The sequence below is a fragment of the Spermophilus citellus genome (assembly GCF_964194105.1).
Source record: "Spermophilus citellus genome assembly, chromosome: 10".
NCBI classification, from domain to species: Eukaryota; Metazoa; Chordata; class Mammalia; order Rodentia; family Sciuridae; genus Spermophilus; species Spermophilus citellus.
Genome location: NC_138197.1, coordinates 71,893,275 through 71,914,755, shown reverse-complemented (window position 1 = coordinate 71,914,755; position 21,481 = coordinate 71,893,275). Strand labels below are relative to the sequence as shown.

Here is a 21,481-nt window from a genome sequence, read left to right as displayed (position 1 = left end):
GGCTCCATGGTTGCTCCAGATCTCCCCATGCCCAGAGAAAGAGGGGATTGTCCAATGTAGAGTTGGTCGGATGGAGAAGGTTAGGTCACTTCCTGGGTCCCCTCTGGTTATGACTGTCTATGGGTGCCATGCCTTCTGGGTTGTCTCAATCTATGTTTCAATAAATGCTGCTGCAATGCAAGAAGGGTATGTGATCTTGTGAGCTACAGAATCTCTGTTCCCTTCTTGCCCCAGGACCAGCCAACCAATCCCAGTCCAGCCCCACTCAGGATTCCTCCTGTTGCCACCATTCCCATGACTCTGCCTCTTCCTGTCCACTTCCACTGCCCGACTCCACTTGGTCCTCCTCAGTCCCTATAGGCCTGGACCACAGCCCCAGCACCCCCATACCTATAACCCCTCTCAGCAGCCACAACCCTACCCTCTTGGCCAGATTTAAATGACTTACCAACACAGGTGTACCTCTTAAACCAGTGGCAACTCCCTCCCTTTCCTTTTTCCCCACTTACTCCTCAGCCATATCCAAGCCCTCTGCCCAGGGCAGATCCTTCCAGACCTGGACCTGCCCACAGTGAGGCAATTCCACCCTCAGGCTCCTGCGACCACTCTCTTCACCCCACGCGGGCCAGCCCATGCCCCTCCTCTAGCTGGTCTTTTCTCAGGGCTCTCCTCTGCTCCCTGCCTGCCAGCCCTCCCCTCACCACACACATCCCCTCCCTGCCCCAAGCTGAGATCTCTTATTCTGTCTCCCAGCTCTTCTGGGTTCATAGCTTCTAGGCACTCAGGCTGCCACTGCATTTGACATTCATGAGTCACCCCAGGCAGGCCTCCTCGTTCTCTTGCCTGTCCTCCTTCTATCTCCTGGCTCTCTTGTCCCTGAGGGTATGCTTACAATTTAGGGTATATCATTGGCCACAGGAAAGGTTAACTCTCAAAGGCTAAAGTGTCAGGAGATAGAGATTTGAGCCCCAATTCTTCCAGGACTGCCAGGTTTCAAAGATTCTCTCACAATTTGGGCATCAGTCTGGGGGACTGTGAGAGGAAAGGGCTGAGGTCTTTCCAGCCCGGCCACCTCCTGCGGATCTGGCATGCTGGAGTGAGCACATGCTTGGGGAAAACAACTATGTCATCGTGGATCAAGAAAAACTAAAATGCAAGATTCGATAACCAAAATATATGACACCATGCACTAAAAAGTCAAATAGAGGGCTGGGGACATAGCTCAGTTGGTAGAGTGCTTGCCTCACATGCACAAGGCCCTGAGTTCAATTCTCAGCAACACACACACACACAAAAAAAAAAAAATACACAAAGTTAAATTGATGGATCTGGAAGGTGTTAATAAGCTTTTTAATACATTTACATGCTTGGTATACAGACCAAGAAACTGATTCAGTCAGAGCTCACTCTTCTGGGTTCATAGCTCTGGGGTTCCTGCATCTCTCTCCCTGTAAAAGCTTTGTTCCCTGAGGGAGGCAACAGGAACCATCCAAGTAATTAAGGATTGAAGTTTAATTAGAAATGAAGTTTGCAGTCAAGTGATCTGAAATTGAGAAATCAAAGAAAAGTCAGAAGAGAAGCAGCCCCAGTAAAGGACTGTCTGTGGGAGTGAGTCTAGATCTCTTTCCTAGGCTCTCTTTTCCTTTGAAACATCACAAACCAAGCTAACATCTTCATCAGAGGAAATCTCATCTCTGTCTGAAATCAATTCTTATTTAAATATTCAATGTTTTCCCCAAACACAAAGTTTCCAAATATTTGAAAAGTATGGATTATAATCCTTCCAAATCTACAGACAAATTTGGGCTTGGTCATCTCCCTCCTAAAGCACTAACACTCCCCCACCAAGTCTCAGTTCCCCTCTGCCTCGGCCATCCTCACCAACACTCCCAAGATGGCTCCTTCTCCTGGCCCCAGGGTCTTGGATTGGTGCTTGCTTCAATTTTTGAGATCTCAGGAAATGTGACTTTTTAGTACTCACCTAACCCCAGCATCATGAGAAACACAAATTAACCACATTATTGAGGAAATTACAAAGTGTGTTCCACATGGACATGGAAATGACCATCTAGGAATTACCCCTTATCTGGACTCTTCACATCACTACTGCTTTCTGGAAACAAAGACATTAGAGGGTGTTTTGTTCACTGAAGATTACAGCAACTAGGACATTAACACTAAGCTCTGCTGTTCTTGGATATGGGTATCTATCTGGAAGAACCAGCAATGGAAGAAGGCTTAGTTCACACTGCCTTGTGCTACTTTTCTCCTCCTCAAATCTCACTTTTGTGCCCCTGGAAATGCCTGAGCATTTTTGCTTTGTTCAAATACCAAGAGATCCATTCAGGAGTGGTAGTGCATATCTGTAATCCCAGCAATTCAGAAGGCTGAGGCAGGAGGATTGCAAGTTTGAGGCCAGCTTCAGTTATCTGCTGAGACTTTAAGCAACTTAGCAAGACAAAAAAGTCTATGGATGTGGCTCAGTGGTAGAGCATCCCTGGGTTCAATCCCCAATACCAAAAAAAAAAAAAAAAAAAAAAGCGAAAGAGAGCGAGATCTCCAATGTGTCCACCGTAATTCACTGCTTCTGGGCAGTGATGGTGAAAAATGATCAGTCAGGAAATGGAATAGAAATGGAATAGAGTAGGGGCCATGTGGGGAGCCACCTGTGAGCTACTTGAGGGGTCTTCACTCCATTCCAAGCCATGGAGACTTAGGTTTTTCCCTTGGGAACTATCCCAGCTCTCCCATGTGCATCAGATCACCCAAGGCATGAGGTCTCTGACTTCACTTTACTAGAGAGACAGCTCCGGAGTTGGGTGTAACCCATTGGGAACTGTCTGCCCACCTCCTTCCTTTGTCAAAAAACATTCCATGGAAAACCTTGATGTTTCCCCATATAAATAAAGCAAGCGTGGACTCCCTCTCTCTTTCTAGTGTGGAAGCTTGCTCCCCAAGATCTTCTGGCCATCCTGCCCTCGCTTTTCAAAAATTACTTCCTGTGCCCTGTGGCTTTTTCACCGCCTTCTTTTTCTTAGCTTTTATTCTGCAGCCAGCCCACTTCACCAAGAGGAGCCCCAGTTCTGTCGCCTGCATGGGATCTGGGTGAGAGGGCAGCCCACACAGAATAAGCTTATACATTAAAATTGAAGGAAACACCCAAAGCACAAATTAGTAAATACACACTGTCCATCACAATTACTGCCATTGCCACTACCATCACCATCACCACCACTATTACCATCACCTGTACCACCACCATCAATCACCATCACCATCACCTCTACCACCATCACCATCACATCACAACTTCCAACCACCTCTACCACCATCACCATCACCATCACAATCACCACCACCATCATCAAAAAGGAAACACAGACCCTTTCCCATTCATGATCCTTCACTCCAGGACAGCAAGTGTTCTATGGGACGCAGAGCTATTCTAGTGGCCCTTTCAACCTGATTTTGCCCCTACCCCAAACTTGGTGGGATTCAGAACATGATACAGCCCCCTGTGAGACCCTCTTGGTCCCAGAGGCAAAAGACAATTGGAGCACTAACCTGCTGAGAAAGACCCTAGTCCTCTTGGGTCAAAGCACTGAGAAGGGCTCAGAAAACAACAGTCCAAAGAGCGCCCCTCTGACATGCTGAGCTTGAGAAACAGACTTGGAATCCAAGTCTCTGTGACCTTCTCCCCCACCCCACAGTCTCTTGATCATCGTCTTCTCCCCTATCTGGCAAAGGAAACTTCTTTCAAAAGAAATGCAGCTTTCTTAAGCCCCCATCGGTAGAATTCTCATCAAATAACCAGGAAAGATTAACCTCCAGAAAAGAGTGAAAACTCAAAGTCACCAATGCACAGACTTTTCATCTATTCTTCTAAAAGTAGCTCTGAGAGAGCACCAAGGACATTTTATCTACGTAATACAACACCATCTGTTTAAAGTACATTTTTCCCTTCACCTTCCTGTAACTTGTTGCCACCTCCCATGAACCTCAAGCCCCTATTTCTTTCTGTAGCTCAAAATGCTGCTGAAGCTTCAACCATCTGGTCCTTTCTTTGAGTCTCGATTTTGTCTGTGTCTCCCATACACATTTTCACATTAACAAATCATATGGATTTTCTCCTATTAACCTGTCCATTGACAGTTCATCTAAGCATACTCAGTTGGAACCTTCAGAGGGATATTGTGAACTTTCTTACAATAACCTGATCAATGAGGACCCTGGAGATATGATCCGAAGATGTCAGCAGGATTGAATTGTCCAGGAGTACTTTCAAAAGTTTTTCTGAGATCAAATATGTATTCTTGTGGCAAAATATCTTCTACCCAGCCAGGTTTATACAAATCTTTAAAAAAAAATAGGTTCCAAATTAAATAAGGAGAGAAAAGCAGAGTTCTTCCAACATAAGAAGAGAAACAAAGTTTCCCATCTGAAATCCCTCTCACCAACACGTCATATCCAGTGTTGGTCACCCTGGACAAGAGGAGGCTCTGTGCAGGCCTCCCCAGCTGACACTTCCTGGGGTCTCTCAGCTCAGAAATGGGCCAGAGGCAGAGTTCACCCTGAACCTCAGTCCAAGCCATCAGGGAACTACTTACTAAAGGGAATTGTCCCTACCAAAAGGCCTGCCTTAAATGCCCCATTATAAGATCCATCCAGAATTCTTAGAGAACAGAGTCCATGGGGAGATATTTGTACAAAGCTTCCAAGATGCCCTCCATGTCCCCTTCCATTTCTTATCCCTGAAGTATCAACAACTAGTCAAGTAGAACCCCTTGCCCAGGAGTACCTGATGAGCCAGAATGTTGACCCTGCAGGAACAAATAGAGAATTCAGTGGAAAGACCTGAACATTAGCATTCCCTAAATGGGGTTTGGATCCTGGACCAGATGCATGACCTTAGTAAAGTCATTTCTTTGTGCCTTAATTTCCTTATCTGGAAAATAGAATAATAATACTGTTGCTGTGAGGAATGAATGAAATATGTACATAATGTGCCAGATGCTTAGTAGGTGCTTTATGAACAGAGGTTCCTCTTACCCACACCCCACCCTGGTGTGTGTGGCCCAGGCTGTGGCTCTGACATTTCAGCAAAGTCAAAGGAAGAACACAGAAGGAGTAACTCATTTTGCCTGCAGAATCAGAGAAACTCACCATAACCAGAATTATCTGACCCTCCTCTTCCCTCTGCCCATATGAACCAGTGATCCTCAAACTTTAATTGGCACAGCAATATTCCAGGAGCATGTAAAAATCCAGATTTCTGGGCTCCTCCCTAGAGTTGTTGATTCATAGTCTAGGTGGAGCCCAGAACCCACAGGGATACTGATGTGAATGGTCATCCATGGAACCTATCCTGACAAGCACCAAAACAATCAGGACTCTGAATGGGTGAGAAAACAATGAAGGAGGCTGGCACTTGGTTGCTAGGAGACAGCTGTGTGTGTGTGTGTGTGTGTGTGTGTGTGTGTGTGTGTGTGGTGCTGGGGATTGAACCCAGGGCCTTGTGCATTCAAGGCAAACACTCTACCAACTGAGATATTCCCCAGCCCCACGAGATAGCCTTTTGCTACTGATTTAATCAAGCACACAAGAAGAAAGAAGGAGTCTCGTGGAAATCACACGTGCACAACATGATGTCAAAGAATCAACAGTACAAACTCAGCTGATGAGCCTCAGCCAATCATTTAATTCTGATATATGAATACATAAGAGGCCCAGTAAGGGGTTCAGGGAACATCCAATCTCTCAGATCAAGTGAGAGGCTTCCCTGTAACCCTAGTCCCACATCCCCCAATACCCCTACCATGTGAGGCAGCATCTGCAGCCCCTCTTATCTGAGGGCAGAGCATGAGGACGCTCCCATATGCTAAGCATGCCTCTACCTACCTCCCTGCCAAACCCAAAGTTTACAATTGATGAATAATCACAACTCCAATAAGAAGGAAACTGGAGAGTTACTTCTATACCCCTGAAATGGGAGGTTATTAAACTGACATTTGGGCCATAAGAAAAAAGACTTACCCCTCGAAACCCAGTGCCTCCAGAGACCCAACCCATCCAGAGTCCCACACCCATCTATGCAAACCGCATAGATCTTGCACTTGAGCAGGCCCCCACTACAGAAGGGGAGCACAAGGCACCTCCACCAATGGCCATGCCCCCTAGGCCACGAGAGACAGTGGAACTGAGGTCCCCGCAGACCACGCCACCGTGGGAACGACTCACACCTGTGGACAGAGACACCAGGTCAGAAGTCTCTTCTATCCCAGACATGGTATGACCCAGAATCTTTTATAACCTGTGATTAATTCTCTTCATGCTCTGAGGGACCAGCAACATGAGTCTTAGGCAAACCTAAAGCCACTACAATCTGCTTCTTACAGGAATGTGATATGCAAATTGGACTCCTCACTCTATTTGGGCCAGACTGGAGTTAAGATGTATTCATGCAAAACCTGATGGATCACACTAAATGAATCATCTAGATATATGGTTGCTGGAAAGGTGGACAAAAGAAATAGGCACCTGGCCTGGTAGGGTATATATAGCAGAAAAAAATCAAGCTACCTGCAGAGGCCCCAAATGATCAAAATATAAATCTAGCATTTTTTTCTCATGAAAACATGAGACCACATGAGGAGTCACCCATGTGTAACAGAAGGGCTTAGGCTATTTTGTAGAACCAATTAGGGGGATCAGAACTTATCATATTAATGGATATTCCAGATGGGTCCATGTTGGGGACAAATATTTTGACTATATCCCAGGGACTTCAGCTCTGGTCTCCCTCATCCAGACAGAGGTTCAGTCCCCTGTTTGATGCACCCTGATATGAAGACTATTGACACTTAAGAAAACCATCCCCCACAACCACACACCCACCCCACAACCAACTTACAGATGTTGACTGATCCCACGCCTTCACACAACCTGCAGGTGAAAAAAGAGGGAGCTATTAGAGCCAAGTTCCTTTGCTTTTGCACTATACTGGTATTATTTTAGCTTAGCCACCACCTGGCTGTGATCTTGAGCAAGCCCCTTTCCTACTCTGGATCTCAGTTTTCCTGTCTACAAAATGGGAAAATGGATAAACTCAATGATCAGTTTGAGCTGATCCCAGTTTGAACATTCTCTGCCTGGAGAATTCCAGTCCAGTGAGGCACCATTCCAGCCCTGAGTGAGGATGTGAAGGGACCTCATACCCCTCAGCCCTCACCGGTTTTCCTCGCCCTCCAGCAGGCGCCTGTAGGTGGCGATCTCGATGTCCAGGCCCAGCTTGGAGTTCATCACCTCCTGGTACTCCTTCAGCAGGCAGGCCATGTCCTGCTTGGCCTTCTGCAGGGCGCCCTCCAACTCAGCCAGCTTGGAGCAGGCATCACTCAGGGCCGCCTCGCCCTGCTGCTCTGCCTCGGCTATGGCAGCCTCTAGTTTGCAACACTGTGGGGGAGAAGAGGAGATAAAGAGTTTGCAAAGGGCAGGCAGACCGTGGAGTCCTTGATAATTCTCCAGTGGCCTTGGTCATCCTATTTGCCTCCATTTAAAATGGTCAACTTCTGAGCTTGATGCTTTCTCAAAGGAATGGATGAATGGAAAATTCACTGGGCAGAAAAAGAATAGCTCATTTGGAGTTTTTTCCCTTCATTTTTGTACCACTTTATTGTCTAACCCAGTTGAGTTTTACAAGCCAATCATTAGAGGGAGGAAATGTTAACAAAGCGCAGATTCCGTTGGTAATATCATGATATTAATGATATGGTAATATCATTAGTGATATTACCATAGATTTGAACACCAATGTTAGTTTACAAGGCATTTTCACAGATATTATCTTATTTGACCTTCAAAGTGATTCTGTGGGCTTGTCAGAACAGGCATGATTATTCCCATTAGGCAGATGAAGAAATTGAGAGTCGGAGAGGCTATGATTTGTCCTAGGCTACCCAATTAAGCAATGACTAGCTCAGGTTTTCAGAAGCCACTATACAGGATCTCACTGTTTGGCCCCGTGAGTCCAAAGAACAGCTACTGCCCTCAGGCTGGACTCCAGCCTCACCTCCTGTCCCACGGAGAGGGACCATCAGGATGCAAATGAGCAAGACCAACATCAGGATGGGGACGACTTTAAACCTTCTCCAGTTTCGTTTCTACATAGTAATCTGTTCCCACATGCCATTAGCTCAACTAGTACTAGTGACAAGTCACTTGTGATACATCTTGAACTGTAGTTGAGAAGAGCCACACAAGAGGGAAAGGATGGAAATTGAGCCAGGTTTACGTGTGAGCTCAGCATTCCGTTAGAAGTGGTATCACAATCGGGGACAGAGAATGCATTATTTATTTTCTTACTATACGTAGAAAGATTAAATTTGAAACCTGCAGCAATCTGGCTGGACACAATTCAGGAGCCACTTGTCAAAAGAAACGAACTTTATTTTTAGAACCACACACGCCAAACAAAACAGCTCCTCAGGAAAAACCTTCAGAGCCCAACTGCCACCACCGGCTTCCCACAAGCCTCTCAACCTCCTCCACTCCTCCTGCTCTTGAGGCTGATTGGCTCTGTCGCTGTGGGCAGAGCCAAAAAAAGTCCCCCAATGAGCAGCTCCGTGGTCTGAAAGGGCGGGGAAACAGCCCAATGAGCATCACCGCAGAGGAGCCAATCAGTTGGCAGCTAGAAGTTTGTTGGGGCCGCTGTGAGCCAATCATCAACTGGCAGCTGGAAGTTTGCCGGGGCCCCTTCGGCTGTGGCTCTCGACAGAAACCCTCTTCACTATATAGGCAAAAAATAAAGTTCAAATGGACTGAAGAATTTAATGTGAGAGGTAATACTATAATTTAATAGAAGACAAAAATATTAGAGGCCACTATGGTTTATCTCAAAACTTTCTAAGTAGAAGCCCCTAAGGGAAGAACTGATAGATTTGGCCACATCCAGGATGAAGGCTTCTGTTCAGGAAAGGACCCTAAGCAAAGCAAACAGAGGGGATCAATGTATCACAACACATACTCAACTGACAAAGGGCTACAATCTAGATAGAATGGAATGGACCGGCAATGCTACAAATCACCAAGAAAAAGACAGGAATCCCAGTAGGAAACCGGGCAACTGGCACACCCAGGCAGTCCTGAGGAGGGGAAGGACAAATGACCAGCAAGTGCATGAGGACATTTCCTTATCACTCATAAGCCAGAGAAATAAAAGATTGATGCTATTTACATCTATCAAATCCATAAGCACTGGGAAGTCAATGGCAAGTGCTGGCAACAGGAGAGGGGATGAGTTCTCTGGCACAGTTAAAATACAAGCCTCTTCAAAGACCATGGCATTCCCCTAGAGTGCAGGAAAACAGAACCAGAGGAGTGGCTGAGGCCCCAAGGGCCCTCGCATCCCTGACCTGCTGCTTGGCGTTCTCCACCTCTGCCATCAGCCTCTGGATGCTGTGGTTCAGCTGGTTGAACTCATCCTTGCTTTTGCAAAGATTCTCACTCTTCTGGGTTACTGTGGCCTTCATCTCCTCGCACTGCAGGTTGGGAGGCAAATATATAGAAGACATGGTAGCTGGAGGGCGCAGCGGGATGTCACCATGAGAGTCTTACTAGCCAGCCCCTGGTTCTGTAGCGGTCCCACCCCCTGGCCCTGCTCTGCCTAGGACCTCAGCTGCAGCCCCTCTGGGGCGCATGGGTGCATGTCCCAGGCAGCTCCAGGTTCACAGCCATCCTCTTGGTTCAGAGGGGCAGCCTCCCCTCCCATTTACCTTGGTTTGGTGCCAGGACTTGGCCTCAGCCCGGCTGCGGCTAGCAATACCATCATACTGAGCCTTGATCTCAGCCAAGACCATGTCCATATTGAGCTCCCGGCTGTTGTCCATCTTCACCACCACTGAGGTTTCAGAGATTTGTGACTGAAGGATGAGGATTTCCTGTGGGAGACAACCAGTGCCCTTGACTCCAAATCCCCCTCCCATCCCATCTGTGTAGGCAATCAGCCCCATCTCCAGACCTTAAGAAAGAAATTAGAAAACTACCAGCCAGGAAGGACGTTTTAGAAATGTAGCTTTGAGAAGAAGAGGCCCATGAGCCCAGGCAGTGAGCAAGGGAGAATTCCACTAGCACCTGGATCCCCAAAGACAGATTTCTGTGTGTGCAGACCCACTGGTCTCTCCACCGCTGGCCCTGACCTCCTCACACCAGCTGTAGCTACCCGTCCAAATGGAATCTATCAGGGAACAGCCAGAGTTAACATCCTGGATTATCTAACTGGGTTTTTACACTACCCAAAGGAGGGAATTAATTGTCAGATCTCCATTCCCAGTCATGCCAAGTGGACAGGGAATGAATCACAGTCTCTCAAATCATTTTAAAGGAAGAGAATCACCCATTCTCAGAGGAGGCCTAAACAAGAGGAAAGTCCCTTGGGGTCACAGAAAGGAAGGTGTTCTGGCCCTAGGAAGGTAAAGAATGTACCTAGGACCCAGGAACCAGGAGAGGACACACCCCAAATGCCCTTATGTTACCTCCTCGTAGAGGGTCCTCAGGAAGATGGCCTCCTCCCTCAGCGGCTCCACATTGGCCTCTAGGTCTGCCTTGTGCAGATAGGCACTGTCTATGTCCTGCGGAGACAGACAAGAGAGGACTGAGAGGGCACAACCCCCACACTGTTCCCTGAGCCTCTGCACTCTCTGGGGCCTGAGGCCATCTTCCAGCCCACTCTCTGCCTGGCCTGTCCCTGCTCCCCCAGCCTGCGTGTTCCCTCCAACCTGGACTCTTCATCTTCCCCTTCAGGGCCTCTCTCTTTATCAGCTACTGCATTCCCTCCCATGGCATGAACCTGGAACCACTTGGAGGAAGGAAGTGAAGTCTGACCCGCTCCTGGGCTGAGGACCCTGCTGAAAGCAAGGCCTGGCCTCACAGCCCAGAGTGGCAAGCCACTGCCTCCCCACCCAGCTGCCCTCAGAGCACAAGCATAGGCAGGCAGAGGGGCCCAGGCCAGGCAACACCCCACACCTAACAACTGACACTCCTGCCTGAGACCCAGTCACACATAGCTGGCAGATTTGTCACCAGCCCTCCACTCCACTCCACCATCACTTACAAATCAAGTGACTGAAAAGCACATTGTTTCTCTTTTTTCTTTTCTTTCTTTTCTTTCTTTCTTTCTTTTTTTTTTTTTTTTTTTTTTTTTTTTTTGGTACCAGGGAATGAACCTAGGGAGCTCAACAACTGAGCCACATCCCCAGCCCCCTTTCCTTTCTGTTTTGAGATAGGATCTCGCTAAGTTGTTTAGGGCCTCACTAAGTTGCTGAGGCTGGCCTCAAACTTGCAATGCACCTGTCCCAGCCTCCTGAGTCGTTGGGATTACAGGTGTGTGCCAACATGCCCAGGAAGCACATTATTTCTCTCACCAATTTGAAACAAAAAGGAAATCATGAGCAGTTTTTTCCTGGGTTGTTTTTTTTGTTGTTGTTGTTGTTGTTGTGGTTTGGGTTGGGTTGAGTTTAGGGTGTTTTGTTTTGTTTTGTTTTAATCCTCTCTGGTGGCATTGAATGACAGTCATACTTTCAAAATCACTAGCAAGCTAAGAACCTAGGATCTGGGATGATGGGAGGAGTTCATGCTCACATGTGCTTTAAACAGCTGTAAAAGTGAACATTTTGATTTTGTGTGTGTGTGTGTGTGTGTGTGTGTGTGTGGTGGTGGTGGTGGTGGTGGTGGTGGTGGTGGTGATTGAATCCATGGCCTCACATATTAGGCAAGTGCTCTACCACTGAGCTACATCCTTGGCTTCACAAGTGAACATTTCAGATAATCAAGTTGCTTATAAACAGACCAACATCATGAGATTTTTTTTTCTCAAGTTTCATCAGCACTATCTGGATTGCTGGGGGCCCAAAATGGCTTCTGCAGCCAAACCAGTCCACCATCATTTGCCAGGGGTTTGGATTGATGAGAATACAACCCAGTATCCAAATCTCAAGCATCCAAGATTGAGCTCTTCCCCACAAGTGAGAGTTATACTCACCTTCTTCAGCAGGACAAACTCATTCTCAGCTGTGGCCCTGAGGGCCAGCTCCTCCTCATACCTGAGGAGAGGGCACAGGTTGTAAGACAGCCCGCCAGAGCCCAGGGTTCCTAAACGCCCTGGTCTTCCCCCTCTTTCTGTGTACCTTTGAAGAAGAGGCTTGGTCTTTCTGAATCTCTATTTTCCAAACACAAAAGAATTTGCAAAAGGACACTGGACTCTGGTCCCAGCTTGGAATACAGTCACTGCAAACCACTTAATCTCTGCGTCTTGGCTTAAGTCATCTGCTGTGCGGCAAGGCACACAGTAAATATCTGTGTGATAAGTGAAAGGCACACAGATGTTCCCTCAAGTCTTTCAACTCTGAAATTGTTCAAAACATCAATGAAGCTCTCTGTCGCTACACCCTATGAGGTTCTGTCTTCCCCTCCTCCACCCACCCCAGTATCCCAAGACTTGTATTCCTGGAGGCAATCCACAGTCTAGGGCATTTCTCCAAGCCTCCTCCACCAGCCTGGTCCCCTTCCCCTTGCCAATGAGGCCCCATCGCTGGGGGACACTGTTCCTAGCTAACAAGGAAAGCAGAGTTCCCAGCGCTTGATTTCCACGACTCTTTAATTACAGGGAAATTTGGGCTGCAGTAAACTCTCAGCTCTGTAATTATCAGTCCTCACATGCCCCAAATGGGAGACAGACCTTGATACCTGACCACTGAAAATCATATGTGCATTTGCTTCACCCCAAGGAGGGTAAAGACCCTCTGCTGTGTCCCTCTAGATGGTAAAAGGTATGATTCCAAGGAAGGTTAGCATTAGAATTCCCAGGATGGATTCATGTCACAATCTCTATTCACTCTGTCTGGATCTGTGGTGGGGCGGTGGTGGGTGGAGTGGATTAACAGTGACCCAGTGAGTTTAGCACAGATAATGGCCAAACTCAATAATTCAGGCTCCAACAAAAGATGGACACTGGCATTTGAATCGTGGAGCCTGATGTAAGGAGAGCTTGATGATTTATCTGCAGAGTAAAGAAAGGACCAGGGCTGGGGTCGTGGTTCAGTGGCTGAGCACGTGCCTAGCATGTGTGAGGTACTGGGTTCGATTCTCAGCATCACATATAAGTAAATGAATAAAATAAAGGTCCATTAACATCTGATAAAAGAAAATTAAAAAAGAAAGAAAGGACCCATCCAAGACCCTCTGATTCTTGGGCAGCAACAGCCAGACCATTTTCAAGATTTCCTCTTCCAGGACCTTTCCCTGCCACCCAGGCTAGACTGGCTTCTCCCAGGTCCTGCTCTCCAGCCCTACTGGGAGCCCTTGGTCCTCCACCTTCATTTGTTCTTCTCCCTCCATCTCTATGCCAATCTGAGTCCTGAGTGGTATATTCCACCCCTCCCAGACTAGAAGCTCTTCTTTGCTCCAAATCTTTCCCTGGTTTCCAGGATGGGACTGTGAACACTGGGAGTGGAGACAAGTATGATAAAGCAGATCCTGCTGGTAGGTCACCAGAGGGTCTCTGACCTTCAGCAGTCTCTGTCTCCTGGAGAGTTGCATGGCCTCAGCCAAACCCTACTCCACTCCCTGGACCTGTGCCAACCCTCCCGTGCTCACTTCTTCTTGTAGCCCTCCAGCACCTCCTGCACGTGGTTGAGCTCCGAGGCCAGCCTCCCACTGTCAGCCTCCACATACTCGGCCTCCCGCCTCAGGGTCTCGATGTAGCCCTCGAACAGCAGCTCCAGACTGCTCTGGCAGCACTTGCGGTTCTGGTAGAACTGCCACTTGGTCTCCAGCAACTTGTTCTGCTGCTCCAAGAAACGCACCTGCCACCCAGAGTGGAGGAAAAACTCAGGGTGGGAACCTAGGGAGGGTGCCATATCCCCCAGAGCTCTCTCAGCCCTTGGGGATAGCCCCTGCCCTGCAGAAGCCCATGACCTTCCCAAGGAGACCAGCTCATTGGCAAAGTCTGGACGTTCAGGTCATAATCATTCCCCAAGTAACTTCCTCCACCCATCCCAGAAGGAGCACATGATCGACCATCATTTGTTCATTCTGCTCAGAACAAAATGGCATCTGATCCTGCAGACTCTGTGTCACAAGACCAAATAATGGTCCCTCAAAGATGTCTGTTCCCTAGTCCCCAAGACCTGTGAATGTGTTATGTTACATGGCAAAGGGGACTTTGCCTATGGAATTAAGGTTATGGACCTGAAGATTGGGAGATTTTCCTAGACTTTCCAGCTGGGCAAAAGGTAGTCACAGGGACACTTCAAAGTAGAAGAGGAAGGCCGAAGAGCGAGAGAGGTGCTCAGAGGAGGCAAAGAAATCTTTGAAACATAGGATGACATCAACCCACTATTATGAGCAGAAGAGTCCACTAGCCAAGGGCTGTGGACAGTCTCTAGAAGAACCCCTGCAGCCAGCCAGCGAGGGACCACAATCCCAATCCTACAACCACATGGACCTCAGCTCTGCCAAAAGCCTAAATGGCCCTGGGAATGGACAATCTCCAGGACCTCCAGAAAGAAATGCAGCCCTGCCGACACACAGGTGTCAGCGTCATGAGAAGGTCAATTTGTGATGTTTTCAGCTACTAAGTTTGTGGGCATTCATATGGCAGCAATTAAAAAATGCACCCTTGGGCTGGGGATGTGGCTCAAGCGGTAGCGCGCTCGCCTGGCATGCGCAGGGCGCTGGGTTCGATCCTCAGCACCACATAAAATAAAATAAAGATGTTGTGTCCACCGAAAACTAAAAATAAATATTAAATATTAAAAAAATTCTCTCTCTCTCTCTCTCTCTCTCTCTCTCTCTCTCTCTCTCTCAAAAAAAAAAAAAATGCACCCTCCACAACTCTCACTCAATCTGATCCTGGGGCACTGGAACCCAGAAGGGGGGAGGGCCCCAGGAATTAGGGGACCCAGCTGCCTAATTAGGCCACCAACCAGGCCACTTGGCCTCCTTCTCTCCAATTCTTATTGCAAACAGAGGCTCTGGCAATGCTAGGCCTACGACTGATGTCTTGTAGCAGCTGTCCGACACCTTCCCCCACCCCCTGCCCAGATAGGCACACCTCTCAGTGTGGCTTCATTCATACCACCTGCCACACCCCCACCTAAATTTGTGATTGCCAGCCCCAAACCAAGTGATTTTCTCTGGAGCTCAATCTGGGAATACAAGCCTGGTACAAAGAATGCTCAATTGTCTATGCTTGTGGAAAAGGACCCCAAACCCTGATTATCCAAAGGGCGTCTTCCTTGAGATTGAACATGCAGGTCAAGGCCATGGACAGCCCTCTGGCTTGCTGCTTTGCAGGACTAAACCCATCAAATCTATGCTGTTTGTAGTCTGGAGCCCAAAGCCATCTGGAGCCCAAAGGAAGGACCCTGGGAGGAGGGAGTGGCTATCTATCGGCAGCTCCAGATGAGGGGAAAACTGGCCTGGGACAGTGGTGTGAGTCTCTCCCCAGACCAGGAACTGACTCCTCTCAACAGAGAGAAAGCAATGAGGAGCTATGTCCTGAAAACCACGTGCAAACATCCTGTTGAGTCTGCATGGCCAGGCCCTCACTGTACCTTGAGCCAATTAGGGAAAGATGTGCCCTCCTGGCAAATGCAGCCTCCTACCAGAGCACCCCACCAAGAAGCAAGACAAAACCCTCTTGGTCCTAGGTCCTCTCTCCATGCCAGGGAGGCCAGCATCTTCTCTAAGACACTTGCATGCCCCACCCACACCACCTACTGGGCAAAAGCTGAGGGAGAGACAGGGTCACCATGTACACTCAGCTTGCATGAGCAGCAGCAATAAACCCTCCCGTTCAGTCCAGTGGTTTCACATCCATTCTTAGACCTGACTCTCATGACAACATTTGAAAACCAAAACCCCAATTTAGCTGTGTTCTCCAGGCCAAGTGCCAGTTGGTAGCAGAATTTGAACCTAACCCCTCATCAGTTACTTGAAACTTAGCTCCTTCCTAAGCCGCATCCCCAGGGAGGAGCACACAGATACCCCTTGTTCAGGAATCCCATGATCCAGGACACCCACCTTGTCGATGAAGGCAGCGAACTTGTTGTTGAGGCGCTTGATCTGCTCCTTCTCCTCGTGCTTCACGAACTGAGTATTGGGGTCGATCTCCAGGTTGAGGGGTGTGAGCAGGCTCTCGTTGACCGACACGGAGGTGATACTGGGGGGACTGGGCCCACAAAGACCCCCTGCCCGGTAGCCAAAACTGGGCCATCGGCAACTCACTGCCACCCTGGGGGAGCCCACCACACACAGGCTCCTGCTGCCAAAGCCCCCAAGGCGTCTATAGCCTGGCCCCCCAGGACCACCCCCACGGTGGGCCATGGCACTGACATAGCTGTAAGCCCCCGGCTTGGGCACCACAGCAGAGCAGGAACTGAAGTTCCTCACCCCGCAGCCCGAGCTGATGCGGTAGGAGCGGCTTGCCATGCCTTTGCTGTGCCGGACAGACAGGGAGAGGACTAAAGAACAACAAGGCCTCACAGAGAGCCCTGTCACTGCTCTTGCCTTTTATTGGGCAGAGGACAGACTTCCTGACCACATAAAAGGCAGGAGAAAGTTATTAATGCCATTTATGAGCGTGGGAATCTCCCGCTAGGCAACATGAGGTTGCTGAAACTCACCTCTTTTAATAGGCACACGGAGGAGACCCTGAATGACAATAAGCCCTTCCCCTGCCTCTCACCCCCAAGGGCCCACACAGATCCATCCATCCCCTCATTTCCCTCCAATGCTGTGACTGGACCAGGAGTCCCCATCCCACATAGGCAGGTGGAGGCTGGAGCCAGCACCTTCCTGGAACTAAAGGGTCCTATGACCCATTAAGGTCCCACAAGGCCTTAGTGAGACCTTCCAGGCCAGCACAAGTGGGAACTCCTCACACCTTCCCTTGCCATCCCTCATCCACAGGGTGGCCACTGGAGACCACTTCAAGATTGCCCCTCGAAGGCCAGAAGCATATCTATTTACCTTCTTATCCTCCTAACAACGAGCACAGTCAGGTCCTCAGGAAGCACTGGTTGACCAAGCAGCCTTGACACAGGAAGGAGTGGCCAATAGCTCTAGCTCATCTGCAACTGCTAATGGACGCTCCACCATAGGCCAGATTAGCAGCTGCCTTGGGAGCAGACAAATGCTGAGGTCAACCAGAACAAGGTCCCAGCCAGTGTGCTGAGGAATGCAAAGCCACAAGGACAGAGGTGGCCCCTGAGGAACTGGGGAGACCCGGCAGAGGTGGGATAGATCCATGGGAAACGGGGGGGATGGTGAACCAGAGACAGAGCACAGAGGGTGTGCCCTTCCTTTCTGAGGAGGACCACTTGAGGCTGGCTGGAAGGTCACAGAGGAGGCAAGACCACAGCCAAGTCCTCAGTGATGATAAGCTTTGTCAGGAGAACAGGCTGGGATGCAGAGCCACCTTGCAAACCTGATCCCTGGAGGGAACAATTGAGTGCATGAGATCCCTCACAAAGACAGGGGCTACCACCCATGCCTCCTACCCCATCTTACAGAACACCTTCTTTAGTGCACCTAGGACAGCATGGAAATGGGGTGCAACAGGGGAAAGCACCTGCCTTTCCATAGAGCACAGTACAGCCCTGTCCATAGTCAGGCCAAACCTGCAGCCCCCAGGTTGATGGGGAAAGCTCTCTGTGCAGGAAGACAGGAGTGAAGAGTAATCTTCTGGACTCCCCCTCAGGGAGGAGGCAGCGGTGCACAAGAAAAGAACCAAATACAACCGGAAGAATGGGGTTCTGTCTGTCTGTATCTCTCTCTCTCTCTCTCTCTCTCTCTCTCTCTCTCTCTCTCTCTCTCTCCACACAAACACACATACACACCCCTCCCAGGAAGAAGACAAAGAAGACAGAATCACAGAATGTACGACGGATCCAGAGAGAGCCATAGGGAGCACCAGTCTGAGATGAAGGCCTTGTTTGTGAGTCTACAGGAGTGGGCTCCTTGGGGGACCCAAGTCACCAGAGCAGGACTGGAGATGCTCTATAAACTCAACTCTGAAGGAAACACCCATTCATTCCCTGGTCACTGCCTTGCCCCTCACCTCCCACAGAAGTACAGCTCCCACAATAACCTCAACCAGTGGAGAAGAGGTGTGTCCAAAGATGAGCAGCTCCTCCACAGTGGACATGCTAACCAAGGACAGCAACATGGAAACCAGCATTCAATATCCATGCTCTGCAGGCTTAGTCTCACATTGGTTTCTGTTGGTTTCCTTTTTTAGTCAACTAGTATTTATTGAGCACCTATTAAATGCCATGGAAGCTTGGGATGCATCGGTGAGTAAAATAGACAAAATGTATACTTTTGTGAGCTTACATTCCAGTGGGAAAGATGAGTGACACACTTAATAAAGGAATAAATTCTCTATTAAATGGTGATAAATTCTATGGAACCAAAAAGAAACAAGAGGAACCAGAAAGGCTAAAAGAAATAGAGAGCATACTTTAAACAGGGTGGTCAGAGGTGGCCTTACTGAGAAGGTGATATTTGGGAAAGGTTTTGGGGAGGTGAGAGGGATAAGCTATATGGACCAAGGAAAGGGCAGGTGTGTCCCCTCCAGGAGGCTGGTGTGGCTTGTACAGCAAGAATGAGGGAGAGACCAGAGAGATACCAAGTGGGTAGCTCCACCGGGATCGTGAAGGGCCAGCATGCCGTTGTGGGGACATCTGCTCCCACAGAGTGCTGGGTAGAACTTCAGAGATTTTGTACAGAGAAGTGACATGACCTGACATGCTAACAGGACCACTATGATGGCCACCACGAAGCAGATGGTGAGTGAGGTAGCAGAGAGAGGAGGAAGAGGGCTGTGAGGATCTGGGGTCTGAGGAGATGGGGGAGGCTCCTGCCAGGAGGAAGCCCTGTGAGAAGTGATCGGCCGTGAGCAGAATTTGAAGCAAGGGCCAAACGGAATTCTTCATAAATTGAATTTGACATTGAGAGAAGGAGGGACCAAGGAGGCCCCAGGCTCACTTGGGGGTTATACTTGCCCTCACAACCAAAAAAGGCAGTAATACAGTGAGACAAGTGCAAAAGCTAAGTGTCACCAATGCTTTCCTGGCTTTGCTGACTTGTGCAGCCTAGTACGAGTCCCCTACCCTCACTGGTCCCCAGTATTCTCCACCATACAAACCAAGGTCAGAGCAGATGACTCTTAACATTTCCCAGAGAAGCCAGGTATTCTGCCTTGTAGTGAAAACCTTTAGAGACCATCACTCCACTGTGTGCATTGTAGAAGTCCACTGGATAAACTGAGAGATAACATGATCAGACAGAATAGATAGATAGATAGATAGATAGATAGATAGATAGATAGATAGATAATCACTTCATTGATCCTCAGTATCATACATGGCTCTGTACACTTCTTTTCATCTTCTCTTTTCTGGGAGTCTTCCACCAGCAGAGTCAGATGTGGCAAAGCCTGACAGGAATCTGAGATTGGCTAAAATCAGTTAGGTTTTGTTTTCTTGCAACCTTCCCCCACCCCCAGCCTGTGCAAATCTCCATGGTGAAGGACATCATATAGGATTGACATCATCCCTGTAAATTAATTTGGTGGGAATGGGGTGCCATGGGAGGTGGATAGGGAGAGCTGGAAGTGATAAGAAAATATTAGGATCAACTTTGATCTGCAGATAAATTATTTGATATCAATTTCTTACCCTCATCAGCAAAATCCAATTAATTACCAGCTTTGTTACATCATCTCTGTCTACACAAACTCAGTCCAGAGTGCAGAGGTGGGATGGCCAAGAGGCAACTGTACTTTTCCTCGTGTACGCTTATTACCTTAATTAAAACAACCTGATCCAGTTGGCTATTTTAATATTTCCAAAACTTTCCTCTTCCCAGGTTTGGAAATCAGGAGATCACCACCTCTCCAACTTCAATAGCCCCCATCTTGTTCCCAGAATCAAGATCTTATTTGTATTGTTTTGTTTACAGACTTGTTTTTTGTGTTTGGGGTTTTTTTTTTTTTAAGAGAGAGAGAGAGAGAGAGAGAATTTTTAATATTTTATTTTTGTTTTAGTTCTCGGCGGACACAACATCTTTGTTGGTATGTGGTGCTGAGGATCGAACCCGGGCCGCACGCATACCAGGCGAGCGCGCTACCGCTTGAGCCACGTCCCCAGCCCCTTGTGTTTGGGGTTTTTAAATTACTTTATTGAGGTATAACTGTCTTTCCGAAAGCTATGTATATTTGATGTATGCAACATAATGAGTTCAAAGATATGTGCACACCCATGAAACCACCATCACCATCTATATCATGAACCTGCCCATCACCAGTAAAATTTTCCTACCACACTCTATCTTTAAATTATTATCATCGTCACCATTATTATTATTATTTGATAAAAACACTTAACAGGGGCTGGAGTTGTGGTAAAGTGCTTGCCTAGCTTGGGTGAGGCCCTGGGTTTGATCCTCATCACCACATAAAAACAAATAAATAAAATAAAGTTTAAATTCCTAAACCAAAAAAAAAAAAAAAAAAACACTTAACATAAGATCTATCCTCTTAGCAAATTTTTTAGTGTACAATATTTTATTGTTAACTGGAGGCATGATGTTGTTATACAGTAGTTCTCTAGTACTTGTTCATCTTGTAACAACCAAATTGTATGCTGTAACAGTCTAATTTAAGCTGATAGCTCCGATTACATGTAAAAATTCTACTTTTACTTTATCACTTTATGTTCTTAATATCAATATGTACCTCTTTTATTGTATCTATCCCCAACATTTGTGGTTATAGTTAGCCCTCCTGCTTTCATCTTTTAACTTTTATACTTGTATTACAATATTACATGATTCTGTATTTGTCTGTATATTTATCTTTATCAGTTGTTTTAGCCAGCTTTTTTGCCACTGTGACTAAAGGACCAAACCAGAACAACTATAGAGGAGGAAAAGTTTATTTAAGGGCTCATGGTTTCAGAGGTCCTAGTCCATAGACAGCAGACTCCATTCCTCAGGGTTTATGGCAGAACAGTATGGCAGAGGGAAGCAGCTCACATGTTGATCAGCAAGCAGAGAAAGGTCTGTCTCCACTTTCCAGATGCAAATATATACCCCCAAGCCATGCCCCCAATGCCCACCTCCTCCAGTCACACCCTACCACTTCAATTATCACTCAGTTAATTCCTAATTCACTGATTGGTTAAGACTCTCTCAACCCAATCTTCTCCTCTGAACCTTCTTACATTGTCTCACATGTGAGCTTTTGGGGGCCACCTCACATCCAAACAATAACACCAGTGAAATTAATGCTTTCATATGTTTTTATGTTGCTATCCAGCGCCATTGTCCTTTGTTCCAACATGAAGAACTCCCATTAACATTTCTTGTAAGGCTAGTCTAGTGGGGACAAACTGCCTCCGCTTTTGTTTGCCCAGAAAAGTCTTAA

General features: G+C 47.7%; 1 protein-coding gene across 1 annotated transcript; it reads right to left on the bottom strand.

Moving 5' to 3' along the window:
* Positions 1-6,087: 6,087 nt before the first annotated feature.
* On the bottom strand, positions 6,088-16,482 carry LOC308657438 (keratin, type II cuticular Hb5-like; the record flags this gene model as incomplete). The annotated part of the gene is made up of 9 exons (XM_081309133.1): positions 6,088-6,239; positions 6,911-6,942; positions 7,229-7,449; positions 9,408-9,533; positions 9,768-9,932; positions 10,527-10,622; positions 12,032-12,092; positions 13,645-13,853; positions 16,075-16,482. The coding sequence occupies 9 exons, from the start codon at positions 16,480-16,482 to the stop codon at positions 6,088-6,090; spliced, it is 1,470 nt and encodes a 489-aa protein (XP_081165259.1).
* Positions 16,483-21,481: the final 4,999 nt, after the last annotated feature.